The 17,993-nt window shown below is 34.6% G+C and overlaps 1 protein-coding gene across 4 annotated transcripts in view; it reads right to left on the bottom strand.

The window, feature by feature from the left end:
- Positions 1 to 17,993, bottom strand: part of DSC3 (desmocollin 3) — a 47,403-nt gene that overhangs the window by 14,000 nt on the left and 15,410 nt on the right. For all 4 annotated transcript variants that reach the window (XM_032293127.1, XM_032293128.1, XM_032293126.1 and 1 more), the window contains exons 5-9: positions 16,514 to 16,669; positions 15,119 to 15,263; positions 13,134 to 13,300; positions 9,768 to 9,902; positions 9,185 to 9,370 (exon numbers count right to left, since the gene is read on the bottom strand). In XM_032293127.1, coding sequence (XP_032149018.1) covers positions 9,185 to 9,370; positions 9,768 to 9,902; positions 13,134 to 13,300; positions 15,119 to 15,263; positions 16,514 to 16,669 — 789 coding nt within the window. The remainder of the gene's footprint in view (positions 1 to 9,184; positions 9,371 to 9,767; positions 9,903 to 13,133; positions 13,301 to 15,118; positions 15,264 to 16,513; positions 16,670 to 17,993) is intronic.

The following is a 17,993-nucleotide window of genomic DNA, read 5'->3' as shown; positions in this document are numbered from 1 at the left end:
CTTATCCCTTGCTAAAAAGAGAGTGGATCCGGGGCTAAGCCTTTAGCAAGAGTGGTCCCAAAGCTTCTGCAGGTGGTTTTATAGAGTTGGACAAAAGAAATTCCTGAAATATTTTTACATTTTGCTCTTATTAAGGAAAACTTTCTGATTCAAAAAATAATGCAAACAGATGACAGTATTCTCATGGCCCTACTTGGAGCATTGTCTAACAGACTGGGCTAAGGGTCATCTGAGTAAGGGAAGGTGCCTTCCTTTGGCTTATTAGTTACTACTGACTATGGTCCAGGCATTTTATGGCACTTGTAAAGTTTGATGTTGACTTTCAGAAAATCAAAAAGTTGCAATGATTTTATTTTCTGTCTGATAGAAAAGATATTCCAAATGTCTTGGTATTTTATTTATTTATTTATTTATTTATTTATTTATTTATTGAGACGGAGTCTTGCCTTGCTCTGTCACCTAGGTTGGAGTGCAGTGGCGCGATCTTGGCTCACTGCAGCCTCTGCCTCTCGGGTTCAAGTGATTCTCCTGCCTCAGCCTCCCATGTAGCTGGGACTACAGTCACATGCTGCCACCCCCAGCTAATTTTTGTACTTTTTTCTTTAGTAGAGATGGGGTTCTGCTATCTTGGCCAGGCTGGCCTCGAACTCATGAACTCAGATGATCCACCTGCCTCAACGTCCCAAAATGTTGGGATTACAAGCGTGAACCACCACTCCTGGCCCCAAATGTCTGTTTTAATTGCCCTCTAAGGCATCTAACTGAGCCATCTAATTTCTGCTTTTACTTTTATCAAAATCCATTTGGAGGCTAATTTCTTCTTAGGAATCAACTTGTTCTTTTGCTGGTTCCTTCACGAATGAGTTAAAACCTTTACTCATCCATGCCCACTACCTATTTTTATGAAAATTACATTTTTGAAAACTTGAGAATTATACTTTGACTTTATAATTTATCCAATGAAACTTTCACAGTGAATACACAGAGAAGTAAGGGAAATACAATGTGCTTAATTTTAATTATCACTGCATATAAGGCACTACTCTAAGCAGTGAAAATAAGCTCACTAAATCCTCATGTTATTATGGAATAAGTTTTATCGACCTCATCCTCATTTTACAGAGCAGAAAACAGGAAAAGGAGATAAATTGATTTTGTGTAAGGCCAAAAGATTATCACTTGCACTTGACTTTGAAGCTAGGTAGTCCAACCTGAGTCCCTTACCTTAGCCACGCTATAATCCCTCTGTATACTGTGCTGCTTAATTGGCTTACTGGTCTCCAAAACATTTTCAAATCAATCTTTGACTAAAATTCAGTTTTAGATAACAAATCAAGTAAAACCCATAAAACATTATTTTACACTGTACCACAAAGTTGAAGCACTTTTTCTTCAATTTCTCTTCCTGCTTATCAAAACAATCACTAACTAAATATTGAACAAAATCAAAACTGGTGAATAAAATTATTTTAAATATTTCTCCACACCTAGGTATTAACGGAGTAAGACACTAGTATCACAAATCCACTAAAAAGTCAAGAAAATTTCTGAATCTTAGAATCTACAAAATGTATGGAAAACCTTTTTTATTTTGTATGAATATTCCAGAACTGGAGAGCCAAGGAAAAGCAATATTAATATCTGTTCATTTGATGCTGATGAACACTGCTTCACAAATTTCATGTGTTGGTGTGATCACACGGAGAGTAGAGCAGCTGCTGGCAATGAGAAATGGATGGAAATTTAGAGGACAGCTGCTGCACTGGAGGAGGTGCAACTATTCAATCCAGAACCACTTGCTGAAGCCTTAGAGTTTCTTTGTCCAATTTTTCAAAGCTTATAATGGATATTGCCCTAGTAGCTTAAAACTCTTCTACATTAAAAATCTGGTGAGATGAAATCCCAAAGATTAATGGGCTTAATTAATCCCATTAATTAAAAGGAAGGCATGTAAATTCTCTTCCACTCAGGTTTCACAAGTGTTTCACCACTTAAAAAAGTGTTCAAATATATCCCACATTTGCACTGAGATGTTAACAACTCCCTTGCAAATGTATAGTTGTGGAAATGGAACTGAGGACCCTCCATGTTCAGAAAGATCAAGAATAACATCCTCACTCAAGCCCATATGCACCACTGCTGCTGCTCAAATGAACAGAAGACACTGAGATGGAATGAGTTTACCCAGGACTCAGCAAAAGGCTGTTATCACTCATCCTTTGTGGTTATAGAAAAGTTATCTATCCTGGAATTTTATAACACTAGTCTCAAGAATATAATATCACTTTTTAAAATAAAATAATAATATTCTACAGTTTACCAAGTGCTTTTATGTTCAATATTATATTTGAAGAGCTATTAGGGAGGCAGAGAGAAATAATTGTTCCCATTTTACAGCTAATACAAAGGATAGCTTTCCAAGATCACACAGCTGTGGAGAACAATTTAACATAGTGCTTGACAGCATATACTTAGAATCAAAGCGCTAGGTTCAAATTCTGTCTACACTACATCCTAGCTGTGTGGCTTTGGGAAAGTTTTTAGTCTCTTTAACTTTTCTCTTCTGTGAAATTGTTGCAAGAATGACATTTAACACTACAGCATAAAATAAGCGCTTTCTATTAAATTCTGAGTAATCACTTAAGCTGTCACAGAGGCAAATGAAGGGAATAAATGATGTATTTTTTGTTAACAGCCAATATAATGCAATAATAAGAGAAGTTAACAAGACAATGTTTGCAAGCTTTAATCAGCTAAAAGAAATGTAAAAGAGCAATTCTTGGTTTGGCCTACTGATTACTTAATTCTTTGAGGTATAAAGGAAGGAATAACATACACTCTTTCCCTGAATATAATTCTGACTAGTAAGAAAGAGCCAGGGCATCAGAAAAGAAGGATTCCTTTTGAGTTAACAACATAGTGATGTAATTATTTAATCAGTACGCAAAAGGTTAGTCATCATTAGGTACATAGCCTATGTGACAGAAAGATGTGTTTTGAACACCCTGATTTTACAGTGTTTGATTTTGAAATAAAAGATGACTCACTAACATTAAAAAGTACTTAAAGATATGATTTAGCCACAAAATCACAACTCTTTCCCAAGAAAACAAGTAAGATACTTTCGAAGACTAGCATGGCTATCAAAGGAGCCCTGTGATAAATTCAGGTTTTCTAAGGGTTTGTATAAAGTATGAAAAGGAAAACATAACATGGCAGAAGCAAATTTTATTAATCAAAATGTTAGCAAATAGTATGAATGACTCAAAGGAAAAGAGAAGGCATGATTAGCAAAGGAGCTAGTAATATCAGAAGAAGATATAATTTAAAAAGTAAACTCACAAATGTAGAAATGAATTAAGTTTCCAAAAAGAGAAGATCCTCTTGTGCAAATGAAGTAATGGCTTTGTCAAGTTAAGTAGCCCAAGTATGGAAAAGAGGATACATAAGGGAAGCAAGGATACCAAGCCAGAAGGAGAACAGCCCAGAGATCATGAGTAAGAGCTTCACATCAGACAGATCTGGGTTTGTATCTTGGCTGTAAGAACAGAGTTATCACTCCTAGATAGTCTGGACATTCAGCACCTGACTGTGGGGTACAAATCACCTAGCCTAGCTGTATGGGCTGCTGCATGTTGCTTCTCTTTTGTTCAACCTACTCATCTGGAAATGAGAAGAATGAGAGTAACAACCACATGGAGTTGTTTTGAAAGGATGAATAAATTTTTTAATTCAATGTGGTTTGGTTTTTTGGGGGGGACACTGTTTCAGAGCATGGGAAAAAAGAAGGAAAATAAATTATTTTTATGAAGCAAGCATAAAATTGATAGTAAAAACTTAATAGCGACTATACAAAAGGAAAAACTATGGATAAATCCCTTTTGTTAATATGGATGTATATCCTATTCAGAAATTAGACACAATAGCTGAAAAAAATGAAATTACTATCTTGGGTATGACTTATGAGAAAAATGCTAATTCTCCCCAACTTTTTCTACAAAATTAACATAATTGTAAAAACATCAAAAGAGATATTTTTAAACTTAGAAGACAATTTGAAAGTTCACATGGAAGAACAAGCAAGATACTCATAAGAAAAAATCCACAAAGGAGAGCACTACATAAGACTGGCATAAAACACTGCAAATACTAAAATGCATATTATGCATTTTATATTCTTACATAGCTAGCAATAATACAGCAGCATATATATGCAAATTAATAAACAATAAATTAATGGTACAAAAGAGGATGTCAAAAACAAATTCAAATATATATCTATCTTATTTTATAACAAAGAAAATATGTCAAAACCTGGAGAGTAAATGTATTATTCAATGAATTGTGTTGGAACAGATAGAAAAACTAAAAACAGATTCATATTATATTTTGTTCTAAGATAAATTCCATGCAGATTAAAAATTTAAATGGATAGATAGATATTTAAACAATAAAAAAAATTTCAGATAAAATACTTTCATAATGTTAATATCATGATAATGACACAAATCTCACAACCATAGAAGCCTCGGATAAATTGTGACCTAGAATAAATTGTGATAAATTATGAGCCCCTGATAAATTGCAAGCCCTGCCAACAAAACAAATCCTAGAGGTCAAAAACCAACAAAAGCAAACTAATGAAACAATAAAAATAGGTGAAAATATTTGCAAAACTATTTCCTACCATAAAACCCTTACAAATAAATAGTTAGTAGATGAGAAGAGCAAAACATAGAAAGTTGCTAAAAGGACTAGTGAGCTTGAAGATATAAAATATATTCAATAGTTTCTTCATATAAGGGGAATGTTCAACCACACTGAAACACCATTTTCTTGCCATTCAACTGATAAATGTCAAAACTTGATAATATCATTGGCAATTATTTTACAACAGGCACGTGTGTACATTTCTAGTGAGCAAGTCAACACGCACCACCTTTCTGGGGGACAATCAGGCAATAAATCCACCACAGAAAAAACAGCCATGTCCTTGGCTAAGTATTTCCATTTCTAGAAATTTATCCTACATTTAAATTATAGTATATCCATTGTCATATATTGTGAAATAATGAAAAAAATTAGAAAATCCATTGATATGATTTAAATTTCCATTTATAATGAACTAGTTAAATAATAATTTACATTCATATGATGGATATTTTACTGTAATTACTAAAATAGATAGCTGTAAAAAAACTATTTACCTTCTGATATGTAATGATTTCAGAGAAAAGTTGTTGAATGAAGAATAGCACAGAATACAGAATATCCATGAGTGTGGTCTAAACTTCCATAGATATGGAACTGGTTAAAAAAATATGGTATGCCTATACTATGAAATATTACTGATGTATATGTAATGAACTCAAGAGATATGGTAATTGAAGTAAAATGCATTTGTTTTTAAAACAGAAATATGATAAGATTACTGAAACATGTTTGTGTATTTATAAAATACCTTTTGAATAATATACAGGAAACAGGTGGCATGTATTAATTCTTCCAAGCAGAACTGAGTGGCTGACTTTTTAAAAGTGAGATGCTTTACACCATGATTTTTCTTTCTTTTGAATTTTGTACTTTTGTTTCTTTTGAACTTTGAACTAATGAACTGCTTACTGAAAAATTTAAAATTACTGGTTTTATTACTAAATAAATGTAATAAATAATCTGTTGATATTTAAAACAATTAAATGAGATACTATAGGCTAAGCACTTGGCATAATGTCTGGCATTTAATAAATAATAAATATTAGCCATTGTTGTTAATTTGCATTTAATATTAAGTATGAATTTGAGAATATAATTGAATTTCATTATAAGGGCTGCAGATACAATAGATTCTGTGACACTGAATACAAACTGCCATGTGGGCTTAATGAAGCATAGCACACAGTAATGGAAAGAGAATTAATTTTGGAACAAAACAGACCAGGTTTGTATTCCAGGGAGGATAGTTAATATATGCTTGACTTTGAGGAAGTTATTTACCTTAATCAGCCTTAGATGGTGGTTGTGTTTTGGGAGTTTGCTTTTTTTTTTTTTAATCAATGTAAAATAGGGATAATAAGACCTTATCATATAGGGATATGACAACTATGTACAACTTAAAAGTGCCTAGCATTTTCTGTGACATAAAAGAAATTTGATTCATGGTAACTACTTTTAAAATTCTAAAAGCATTAAAAGTATTTCCTTGATGTAGAAACTAGGACATAATATCAAACATAAGGGCAACTATCTTATGTTTTAAAATAATGAAAATAAGTGTATACAAAATATATTGGGGAAATTTTTGATATCCTCCAGATGTGAAATTAGGTTAATCTGAACCAAAAACAAACCAGTAAAGTATTATTATGTAACTGCTCCCTATTCTGGAGAATCCTGGAGTGCTATGCAGAAATGAAGCAAATGTGTATAAGCCACATGGAATGAGAAATATTCCAGGATATAGGTTATAACTTCCAATCACCTTTGTACGTTTTTTCCTTACTATATCTATGGTCAGAACTCCTTGGACAAAAAAACATACAAAAGAACCCTGAGTACATATACTCATTGATTAGATCTTTTTAAAAATTAGAGGATGATCTTTTGAAGAAGTTTACTAGAGATCATTTTGTATTGGTCAAAAAAAACTTGCAAATGGAAATTTAATTCCTAGTGCTTTTTAAATTTTAGCTCCTCTAAGTGAGACAAAACCACTGATATTAAATAATAATGATAATGATATAGAGTTTCCCCATACAGATCTTGAGTAAAGGTCTTGAGGGAGACTGGAGGAGCTGCCATCTGACCAAGGAGCAGATAGACAGCACACCAAAAGGTCTGAGCTTGGGTCTCTGACAGAACCTACTGGAGTTAGTTAGCATCGTCTATCTCCCCCAAATCTTGAAATATTCTTTGACTTATTTATAGGAGAAGCCAAGGTTTGGTGAAGGGGAGATGGGAGATCATCAAGATTTGTTTTCTAAGCACCAATCATGACCCTGCTGGTTAGAACAGCATGCAGTCAAAAAACCAGCCACAATCAGTTAAAACCAAGAAGATGATGAGAGAGACCTCTAGTTGGCCTCAATCCTCGTTTTATGCTAATTATAATGCATTAGCATGCTAAAAGACATTTCCACAAGCTCTGTGATGGTTTACAAATGCCATGGTAATGCCCAATTTATCTTATATTATCTAAAAGGGGAGAAACCTTCAGTTCCAGAAACTCCTTCCCCTTTTCTAGAAAATTCATGAATAACGCACCCCTTATTTAGCATGTAATTAAGGAGTAGCTATACATACAGCTAGCCAGCAATCCACAATTGCTACTCTGCCTGAGGAGTAACCCTTCTCTGTCTGTGGAGCAACCATTTCCCTGCACTCTGTTGCTCTAATAAACTTGCTTTGTTTTCACTTTACTCTGTTGTCTTGCTCTTGAATTCTTATCTGGGTGAAGCCAGGAACCCTCTGGGCTGAGCCCCAATTTGGGGATTCTCCTACATCAGGAGGAAGAGGGGAGAAGGGTGTCCAGGAGAACCTTCAACAAAATGTCTGTTGTAATCATATCAATTTGACAAAAATGCCAGTGGTAGGTAAGTGTTCAGCCTTGGAAACTGCATGAGATAATACAGCAGCCCTTTTCAGAACAATTATACACCACAGACCCTCAGCCAGTTCCCATGTGTGCTGAGAGATTCACATCTCAAGCACTCAAAGATTTGGCTTTTCAGATTCGGGGTTCCCACTAAAACCAGAGGGCTCCCTCAGCAGACAGCAGGCACAGCCCAATCCAGAAGTTAGGTGAATTTAAGGCTCTCTGGGGGAAACCTTCAACCTGTGGAGTCTGGTTACCGAGAAGGGATGTGAAGGGTAAATGTCCCAGGTATCCATCTTTGAGAAAATAAATATAAGGTAAGTTCTACCTGGTTTCATGAATGGATAGACACCAAAGATGACTGGCTCAATAATGCAGAATGGATTGGCTTTTCCTCCTTCCCTGTCTTATTTCCCTACCTTAACATTGGCTTCCTGGGACCCAATTCCTAAATATCTACCCATGTTCAGGTCTTTGTCTTGCACTCTGCTTTCTAGAGAGTCCAGATAATGACCAGATTGATTTGGACTAATAAAAAATAAAAGCAATCAGTATCATTTCCTTATTTCCTTTCCTATTATTCTGAACTATAAAGCATAGTGTGTTTTTTTAAGTACTTGGTGTTTAGTATTCAATTTAAGCAGATCACATAGAAAAATAAAATAGGGAGGCTTGATGTCAAGAGTCTATACTTGACTCTTCACATATGGGCAGAACTTGCCAAGTCTTAATATATGACCCTTGGAAATTTTTACTGAGGTAATAACTCCAAATAGAGGTGTTTATGTACCAAAGATGCTACTGTACTATTTTTGGCAGATAAGCCTCTTTCACTCAATGAATGACCCCATTCTTGTCCACAAGACAATTTTTTGTTGTTATTGTTCTGAGCTAGAAGTATAAAACCAATGATCATTTTCAAACATATCCTTTCCTATCCTCATAACCTGGAGCCTAGAATGTACCAGGACAACCAAATATACAACATATTGAATAAAAAATAGGTTTGTTCAGTGCTGCCTGAGGTAACACTAAATTTCATTGTCAACATTACCTTTACAAGGGTCAATTTTACCTTTACAAGGATCAGATACAACCAGGCATATATTAAAGAAAAAATGAGAAGAATCTGGGCTTCTATGTCACATCATGTAAGAATTAAGAAATTGAGAATATTTATCCTACAAAAGGTAAGTCTCAAATGAACACAGCAGACTTTTCAAAAGAATTATACCTGTTCTGAATAGCATTAGAGGAAGAATTAGAACCAAATGCCTGAGTTATAAAAAGAATAACCTGTGCATAGTAGAAGGAAGAATTTCTGAGAACCAAAGTGTTTCAAATGTGGAATAAGTGGCCAGTGGAGCCATGGAGATCCTTAAAAATGAGAATGTTCAAGCAGAAGCTAGTGACTAGCAACTGGCAATAAAATTACAGAAGACAGACAGGCATGAGATTGGAATAGTGGTTTAAATAGATTTTAAATTCTCTTCCAACTAGCAGAGTCTATGATCTGAAACTATTTAGTTGATTAAATTATTAGTTAACTAAAACCAGTTAATTTGCGAAGTTGTCAGTTACACATTACTGTACCTTTACAACACAAAGAACGCCTTCATTAGTTCCTTTGTCTGTGCTGATTTTGAAATGTCCATTTTCATTTCCCTTTAAAATGGTAAAATTGGCTCTCCAATTGGCAGTATTAATTAAATCCTTATCTTCTATAGATATTCGCAAGATTTCCACATTGAATACATTTTCCTCTACAAATGCCTCATACTGAAACAGAAAGAAGTCATTGAAAATTAAAATTTTACTTTATAGACAACTTTTACAAAAAAAAAGTGATTCCAAAAATACTTACCATTATAATTTCACATAGATTATTTTAAAACTACGAATCACAAACACTATTGTTTCATTAAGGGTTATCTTTAAATAAAAGAAGAGTTTCATTACAAATGAAGACTAATGTTACTGGTCTTTAACAAAAGGGACATAATAGAAGCACTAATATAAATAAATTTACATGTCATTTGTTTAAACTTTAATTTTATTCATAAAATACATATACTTCAAAGTATGATATTTTATGTTGTATTAATTTTATTAATTCAATTTAAATAAAAAATGACAGTAGATAAGACAGAGGCATATTTTGATATTATATACTTACAGCTTTTTGTCTGAAAGTAGGTGCATTATCATTTGAATCTGTTACTGTTATGATACAAGTTGATGTGCCTATCAATCCAAAAAACTGGCCATCCATGTCTTGTACTTTCATTATCAATGAGTACTTGTCTACAACCTGAAAACAAAGCAAATATTTAACTAGCCTTGAACAATTTTTGTTAGATTTATAAATGAAACTTCAATTGCACACTCACTCACTCACACACACACATCTGTGTGTGTCTGTGTCCGTGCTTTTACCTGATTTCTATATTTGCGCAGACTCTAGGAATTTGGTATACAAGAATAAAGCTGAAAAGGTAGGGAGAGATTAGATTACCAAGACCCATATTCAGAAATTATACTTAACCTTTAAGTAACAGGTAGTAGCGAAAAGATTTTTGGAAGTCATAAAGGCAGCACAAAATTAAGAATATTTGAGTTTTAGAAAAAAAAAAATTCTTAAGTTTTGGTGTAATTTGAAGTAAACTGAGAAATCAAAGCAATTAGTTTAAAAAAAAAACCTGCAGCGATCATCTAAAACAGGTGGTCCGGGCCAGTGCAGTGACTCACGCCTGTAGTCTCAGCACTTTGGGAGGCCAAGGTAGAAGGTTCACTGGAGGCCAAGAGTTTGAGACTTGCCTGGGCAATGTAGCAAGACCTCATCTCTCTACGAAAATAAAAATTTAGCTGGGCATGTTGATGTGTGTCTGTACTCCCAAGCTACTTGAGAGGATGAGGTGGGCAGACCCTCAAATGGGAGTTCGAGGTAACAGTGAGCTATGATCATGCCACTGCACTTCAGCCTGAGCCACAGAGCAAAATCTCTTCTCTAAAAAACAAATAAATAGGATAAGATGTCCCAAATCTGAGCCAGTCGCAATAATGACAAAGAGAAAGGACAACAGGAAAGTTACTTGGGAGTTAGAATGGAGTAGGACTTAATAGTAAATTCTATACACAAGTTAAGAGAGAAAGAAGCGGTTGAGAATGATGTAAAGGTGTCTCACTTGGAGAGACAGGAAGATAGGGGCATTACCAAACAATGCAGGAATGTAGGAGGAAAATTATCAGAGGAAGTAAATACTACTGAGGTTAGCAAAGGGGTAGAAATACTGAGTTTTGTTTTACATATGTCGAATCTTATGTGCCTAAAGGAAATCTAAGTAGTAAAGTCCAAAAGGCACCTGGATATATGGCCTCATATGTATGGAAGGGATCATGGCCAAAAATGTCTATCCAGAAGTCATCAGTATGTAGATGGTGGTTGAGATTATGGCAGGAATCAATATTATTCAATTGAGGAGAGACTGCAGGATGAGAAGAGCCTAGGATACAAGGAACTACAGCATTTCTAGCATGAGGGAATAAGAAGACTATGTAAAGGCCACTAAAAAGGAAAGATCAGAGAAGCAGGAGGAAGACCAGAAATCTAAGGGGAGAGAGAGTTTTAACAAGCGTCAGCAGTAGAAGGGACTTAAGGTTGCTGCTGGATTTGGCAATGAAATTTGGCAGTTGGTGTGATGATGGCAAATCAAAGTCATTAATTTGTGGGCCAATCATCTTTGTGGCCTTTCTCTTTTATCTTACTATTCTTTCATCACACTTTTATTATTTTGTTTTGCTTCATTTTTCACTTCCGTCTGTCTCTTCCCTCAGTCTTTATTTTACTTGATCTCCCTTCCACACTGAAAACCAATATTCTGGCCAGGCGCCATGGCTCACACCTGTAAATTTCAACACTTTGGGAGGCTGAGGCAGACTTATTGCTTGAGCACAGGAGTTGAGACCAGACTGGGCAGCGTGGCAAAATCCTGTCTCTACAAACAATAGAAAAATCAGCCAGGCATAGTGGTGTGTCCTGTAATCTCAGCTACTCAGGAGGCTGAGGTGGGAGGATTGTTTGAGCCCAGGAGGTAGAGGATGCAGTGCACCATGATTGTGCCATTGCACTTCAGCCTGGGCAACAAAGCAAGACTCCATCTCAAAAAAAAAAAAGAAAGAAAGAAAGAAAAAGAAAAAAATACAAAGAAAGTAACCAATATTCCCACCTTAAAATGCTCTTCCCATATGTTTTAAGAATCCCTGATATTCTGTTTTTCTTCCTCTAAATTCATTGCTTTTTATCTCCCATGACTTTTACTTCTCATGTTTTTCCCCTCAACACTCCATGATTGTTGCCCACAAAATCCTGGTAGATTTTTTCTCCTTCAGGAAAGTAACAGACCTGGGCTTGGCCCTAAAACTGTATCTTACAAGTTGTGAACCTCTAAATTTAATTTTTCCAAACCTCATTTTGAAAAATGTGATGACTAAAGCCTGTTAACTTGCAGTTTTAATTATTCACTTGATTACCATGTCATCTCTACAAACTCCACAGATACAAAAGCACATTCAGATTGTCTCTTTAAAACTTTCCCACTTATGATTATCCTCGTGTATTTTATCTATAACATGAAATGCCCTGGTCCCATAAAAAATAAAAATAGCAATAATTAAAACATTTGTACTACTTCTGAGTCTTTTTTTATAGATTCCTACCATCCCTCTTTGTTTCTTTGGCATCAAATCCCATTGATTGCTTATTTATAATATATTTTATGGTATTCTAGTTGTAGTGGGAAACACTGAACTATTCCAACAAAGCTATTTTGTGCATATAAAATTGATTCATCTGCCTTTGTCAATAATGCATGATTCTGAGTTAAATGGAGGCTGACAAAATAGAACAATAAAAACTAAATATAAAAAGATTCAGTGCAATAATTTGACTTGAGCAAGTCAATCAATTATTCTGTCATATTTCTCCTTTATAGATTGAATATAACACCTATCTAGTCAAACAAAAATATTCTAAAAGGCAAAAAGAAGTTCAATATAAAGTACCATGTACATGACAATACGCTATTACTATCATCCAAAAAGTGTTATATATTTTAAATAATCCATCAATTTTATTTCAATTAATATTTTCCCCACTAAAAGTGTATCTATAATAATTAAAATAGAAAGCAGGACATGATCTGCATTCATAGAACAAGCAAAACTTATTGTCCTACTTGAAAATTTAAACCTTTGCTGAACTGGAGCCAACTAGGCACATGTAAGAAAAAAACATTTTATAACAATTTTTTTTCTTTCCACACCCCTTCTAAATCCCAATTGATCTGTATTTCTTATTCCTTATAGCTACTCTAAAATAAGGAAATACAAATAATATTAAAAGCAGAAAAAAAGTTAGGAATTCTTATTGTCTTATGCCTAAAATAAAATTAAACTCTTAATCCACAGGATAGCAAATTACAATAAATGGGAGAGGGAAGCTTAATCCTCAGAGAAACGATATTCTGTGGAGTGTGTGAGATACCTCTCTGTCCAAATAATGAGAGACCGTGGTGATTACACCTGTGCTGGGATGCACAGAAAAGCGCCCAGGAGATCTTGGTGTCTGCTCCAAAATGCTGTATTTCAGACGTGTGTGCATTGTGTCCGGCTCATCTCTGTCTGTGGCACAAACCACCCCCACTGTAGTACCTGCGCATTAAAAAATAAAAGAGCCTTTAGTTTCCAGCATTGCTAAATATATTAAAAAGTATCTACATTCTTAACATGTTAACAATGATGATGAAAACCTAATTTAAAATGTATTTATTGCCAGCACTATTATTTCAGTGTTAGATAGGACTGATGAAGATAACTTCAAATTTATCACACAAAACACTTGGATGCTAAAAATTAAGATATACTTTTGTTCCGCACACAGTTTAAAATATTTGATCATAAATTACTAAGGAAATTATTTAAATGGCAATAAAAATAATTTGAATTCATATTTGCACATATTTCAATAACAAACCTGGCTGGGGGAATAAACCATGTCTCCTTAATAATCACATTTTTATGGGTATGCAGTTATAATATAGATGATCAAGTTGACCTTTAGTAGTCCAGCCTCTCCTTTCTATGATCTTTTTGCTGCTTCCTGTTTTGATCTGTTCTACCAAACCAGTTTAGTATTACAGCCTTAACTTGTCTGAACCTACTGATAAAATGTGCCTAAAGCACCTTGGGTTAAGCTGGGCATCAAAGTGTTTGTCCTTTATTTTTCTCTGTTACTACAGAAGAGAACAGAATCCTTAACAAAGCCTGAAACCAATTACCTCTTTTTGAAAAAGGAAAATCATACCCCATTGCTAATTAATTAACGACAATGTAATGTCATAGAATTGTGAAGCTAAAAATATTATAGATCATCTAATGTAACGAACTCCTTTTACAAGTAAGAAAACCAAAAGGGACTTCCATGAGTGCCCACAATGAATTAGTAACATGCCCTACATCAAAAACTATGTTTCCTATGCTATAGTAGCTATTTTACCATCTGTGTGTATTTCATAACATCATGTTATAAACCTCCACTATACACAATAAAATTTATTAAAAAAAAAAAACAAAACTAGGTTTCTTACACTCCAAAACAATAATTTCTTAAATTTTTTAACTGTGTCACATGAGTAATAAAGAGGTTAACATCTATGACATCAAATTAACAAAGGAAAACATAAAGGAAAAGGCAGATAGAATATTGCAGTGAGGCTCTAAGCAACTACTGGAAACTTGAATAAGCAAATTAGCAAAGTCATCCTTTATGACTGAGTCCTCCTTGTTTTAACTTTATTGTGAGTGGTTATTCTCCATATTGCGAATCTCAGGAGTTCTCAGAAGCCATTATAAGTGCTACATTTTAAGGGCCAAATAAACTAAATACTCCGGTTTTCCACACGTAAGAGCAAGTGTTTAGAATGGAGAACACTTGATGTAAGTTTCTCTGAAGTTACTCCAGTATTCATTCTAAATGGGAAGTAGCAACGTAGTGGTTTTAAGAGAAGAGAATATGAATAGAATAGAAGCACAAAAAAATTGAACCCTCAGTGGAAGCCATTTAACACCCTCCCAAATAAAACCTAAAAAAAAAAAAAAAAAACAGTACTGATTTCAGTTTTATTGTTCATTCCACCCTGCATGTCCTCTCTTGGAGTTGAGGATAATGAAAAACCCACATAATGAGAAAATGAAATAAAATATATGAACTAAATATTATACAAAGCTTAAATAACTGTTAGCTGCCTTTACAGTTAATTTGTATCATATTGGCAACAACAAAAACTTCTGTACTGTCTGCGTAAGGCACATATGATTGAAACTGATGGGATTAAGTGTTTTCTAGTAAGTAGACGCTAGTTCAACGTTATCTCAGGCTGATCTGGCCTTGAGTATAAAAAGCTCAATGTCTTTTAAAATGTACACAGACATGTTGAAAATGATTCTTTTTATTCTTAAAAACAGACTTACCAAGTCTACTACTTTCTGAAACTTCAAAATTATAAATTGCCTCTGTGAAAACAGGGTGGTTGTCATTTTCATCCTCTACTCTGATGGGCAGTGGGAGAGGCTGATCTGCTGAATATCCATCTGCAGTTGACGCATAAGCAATCAACTGCAAAACAGCAAAAAGACAGTTCTGTTAATGTCAGATTCTGGCAAGACAGAGTAAGATGTTTTATCTACTACCTGCTTTGCAGATCTTTTCAACAATAAACTATTTTGAAGGTTTTTGGTGTGTGTTCACTGTGTTTTTAATTATCAAAGCACCAAATGTAGAAACACTTTACTGCAAAGAGCATCCAGTATGTGAAGGAAATCACTACTGCAAATAAAACCTAGGTCAGAGTACAGTGAAGTCAGGGCTGACTCTGCCCGTTAGACTGAGGAATTAAATGTGAATATAAATTCTCTCTATAATCAGAAAACTATGTTGGGGAGAACAATTAAACTCACTGCAATGGGAGAAATTCCTACTACATCATCTAAATAAAGCAGCAATTCTCAATTTTTACTACCAAGCCCTGTTATTATTTTATCTAGTAGACCACATATTTGTAAGAATTTTTCTGACAAAATATACTAATATCCCCATTGCTGATTAAACGCAATGCAATGTAAATTGAATATATTTCTATTCAGCATGTGATTACAACACTGAATTGAACATTTTCTAACCAAATGCAAAGCATGTCACATGGGGTACAGCAGTCATGTTTGCTTACACAGCCTCTTTTCCCTCTTTTTCAAGGAACAGAATCTCTCTTTCCAGTAATCATTCCATCAGAATCATAGGAATGACACATGGCCTCACAGCATTTACCATACTATACTAAAAATTATCTGAGTTACTTCCCATCCATATCAGAATACTGCCTTATTAACCCTTATTTGAGTTTTGTCTCCCACTTTCACTTTCTTATGTGGTTCTCAGATGTGATCCAATAATCATCTGTGTGGAAGAAAGACAAAAATGGAAGTAAGAGCAGTATAGAAAGAGGACTCTTCCAATCAACTATAGACATGTCTTGAAGTGAGGGAAAGGTACCAGTAACTAGTGAGAAAGAGAGCGAGATTATCTCATAAGCAAAAGTAACTGTTTGGAAATTTACTGACATTTACATTGAAATACATTGAAATTTATGTTCATATATTAAGCCTCTTTGCTTCACTTCAGTCTTACCTAACAACAGTTGAGACAAAGAGCTGACCAAGCATTCCAAAACATTTCACATTCTATTTTCCATTGACTCTAAGATACCCTCTAAGAAGAGAGTGCAAGAAGACAGGAAAGAGTAGATGGATTAAGCATCAGAAGGAACATAGTTTAATAATTTAAGCCAGGCATATCAATAAAGGTCCTACATCAAAAACATCATATTCTTCACGATCCACAGGCCGAGTGCAAAACAGATTTCCAGTGTCTCTTTCTATATAAAATAAATTTAAAGGTTCTTGATCAACTCCACGTCCACTTATTGAGTAGAAGACAGTATAGTTCTGTGCTGCATCAGATTCAACCTAAAAGTGGAAAAAAGTATGAAAAAATTAAATTCAGTTAAAATATCATTTTTTAAATGCAGCTGATGTAACTTTTTAAAGAGATGATTTCAATAGAAAAGGTAGAAAAGAACAATAATAGCTATTGTTGGCAAGGGTCAGGCAAATAGGGACTCTCATATGAAGAAGAGAATGCCAACTGGAATGTACCTTAGGAAGAAAACTGACAAAAAATTAAAAGAATAAGCTATGAGAATAAACAGGAAAGGATCTTTCTGGCAGAGGAAGTAGAAAGTGCAAGAGAACAGGCTGGGGTTTTGCCTAGAATGTTCAAGAAGTAGCAAGAAGGCCACTGCGATTGGAGTAGAAAGAGCATGGAAAAGAAATAGGGGATGAAGAGGTAATGAGGTAGTAGGGCCACATCGCACTGGAGAATTTGAGGGTGCTGGCTTTTCCTTGGAGCCAAATGGAAAACCACTGAAGAATTTAGACAAAAGCAACATCATCTGATTTCTATCCTTAACAGTAATACTAACTGTTTTGTGAAGCACAACTAGATGTGTTTGGATGGGTAAAAGAAAAAGTAGGTAGACTACTGAGGAAGTTACTGCAAAAACCCAGAGAAGAGACTGTAGTTAGTTAGACTAACATGGTAGCCACAGGGGTGGTGAGAAATAGTTAGATTCTGGATATAATTTAAAGGTACAGCCATCAGAATTTGCTGATGGGTTGGATGTGTGGTATAAAAATGGAAGTCAAGGGTGCTATGTCAGAGGGTGCTAGTATCTCTTAATATCTATTCTGCCCATCTTCCTTAGTATTAGAATTTGTAGTGATCACAAGGTTGCCCAGAAGAAAGGATTTGTCAGTCACTCTTGCAATTTGGTAGAGCCACATGAAAAGGTCAGGTCAAGGGAATATGAACAAAAATGATATGTGCAAATCCCAGCTGTGCTGTAGAAAGTGAGTGAGTATATTCTCCCTGTTGGACACAGAGATGAGCCATCTGGAACTTGCAGGGACAGCCAAGCTAAAAATAGTAAGAAACCTGGATCCCTGATATTTTCTCAAATTAGAACCTTTTTACCAGATCAAACTTTTATCAGAAAGGAATTAACCTCTGTCTTGCTTAAGCCACTGTTATTTGGGATCTCAATAAAATGCCACTCTGCCAATAATGTATAATAATACAGAAATCAAAAGTTTAACTATGAGACGAATAGGCAGATAGGCTAAATCGAAGCTCAATATCTATTTCATTTTCCTTCTACAGTGTCCTCTCATAGTGTTGATTCTAGAAACACTCAAAAAAAAAAAAAAAAAAAAAAAAAAAAAAAAAAAAAAA

This window comes from Sapajus apella, unplaced genomic scaffold (assembly GCF_009761245.1).
Source record: "Sapajus apella isolate SASKATOON/1434 unplaced genomic scaffold, GSC_monkey_1.0 scaffold29, whole genome shotgun sequence".
Taxonomy (NCBI): domain Eukaryota; kingdom Metazoa; phylum Chordata; class Mammalia; order Primates; family Cebidae; genus Sapajus; species Sapajus apella.
The sequence above is the reverse complement of the archived record's forward strand: the minus strand, read 5'-3'. Positions and strand labels throughout refer to the sequence as shown.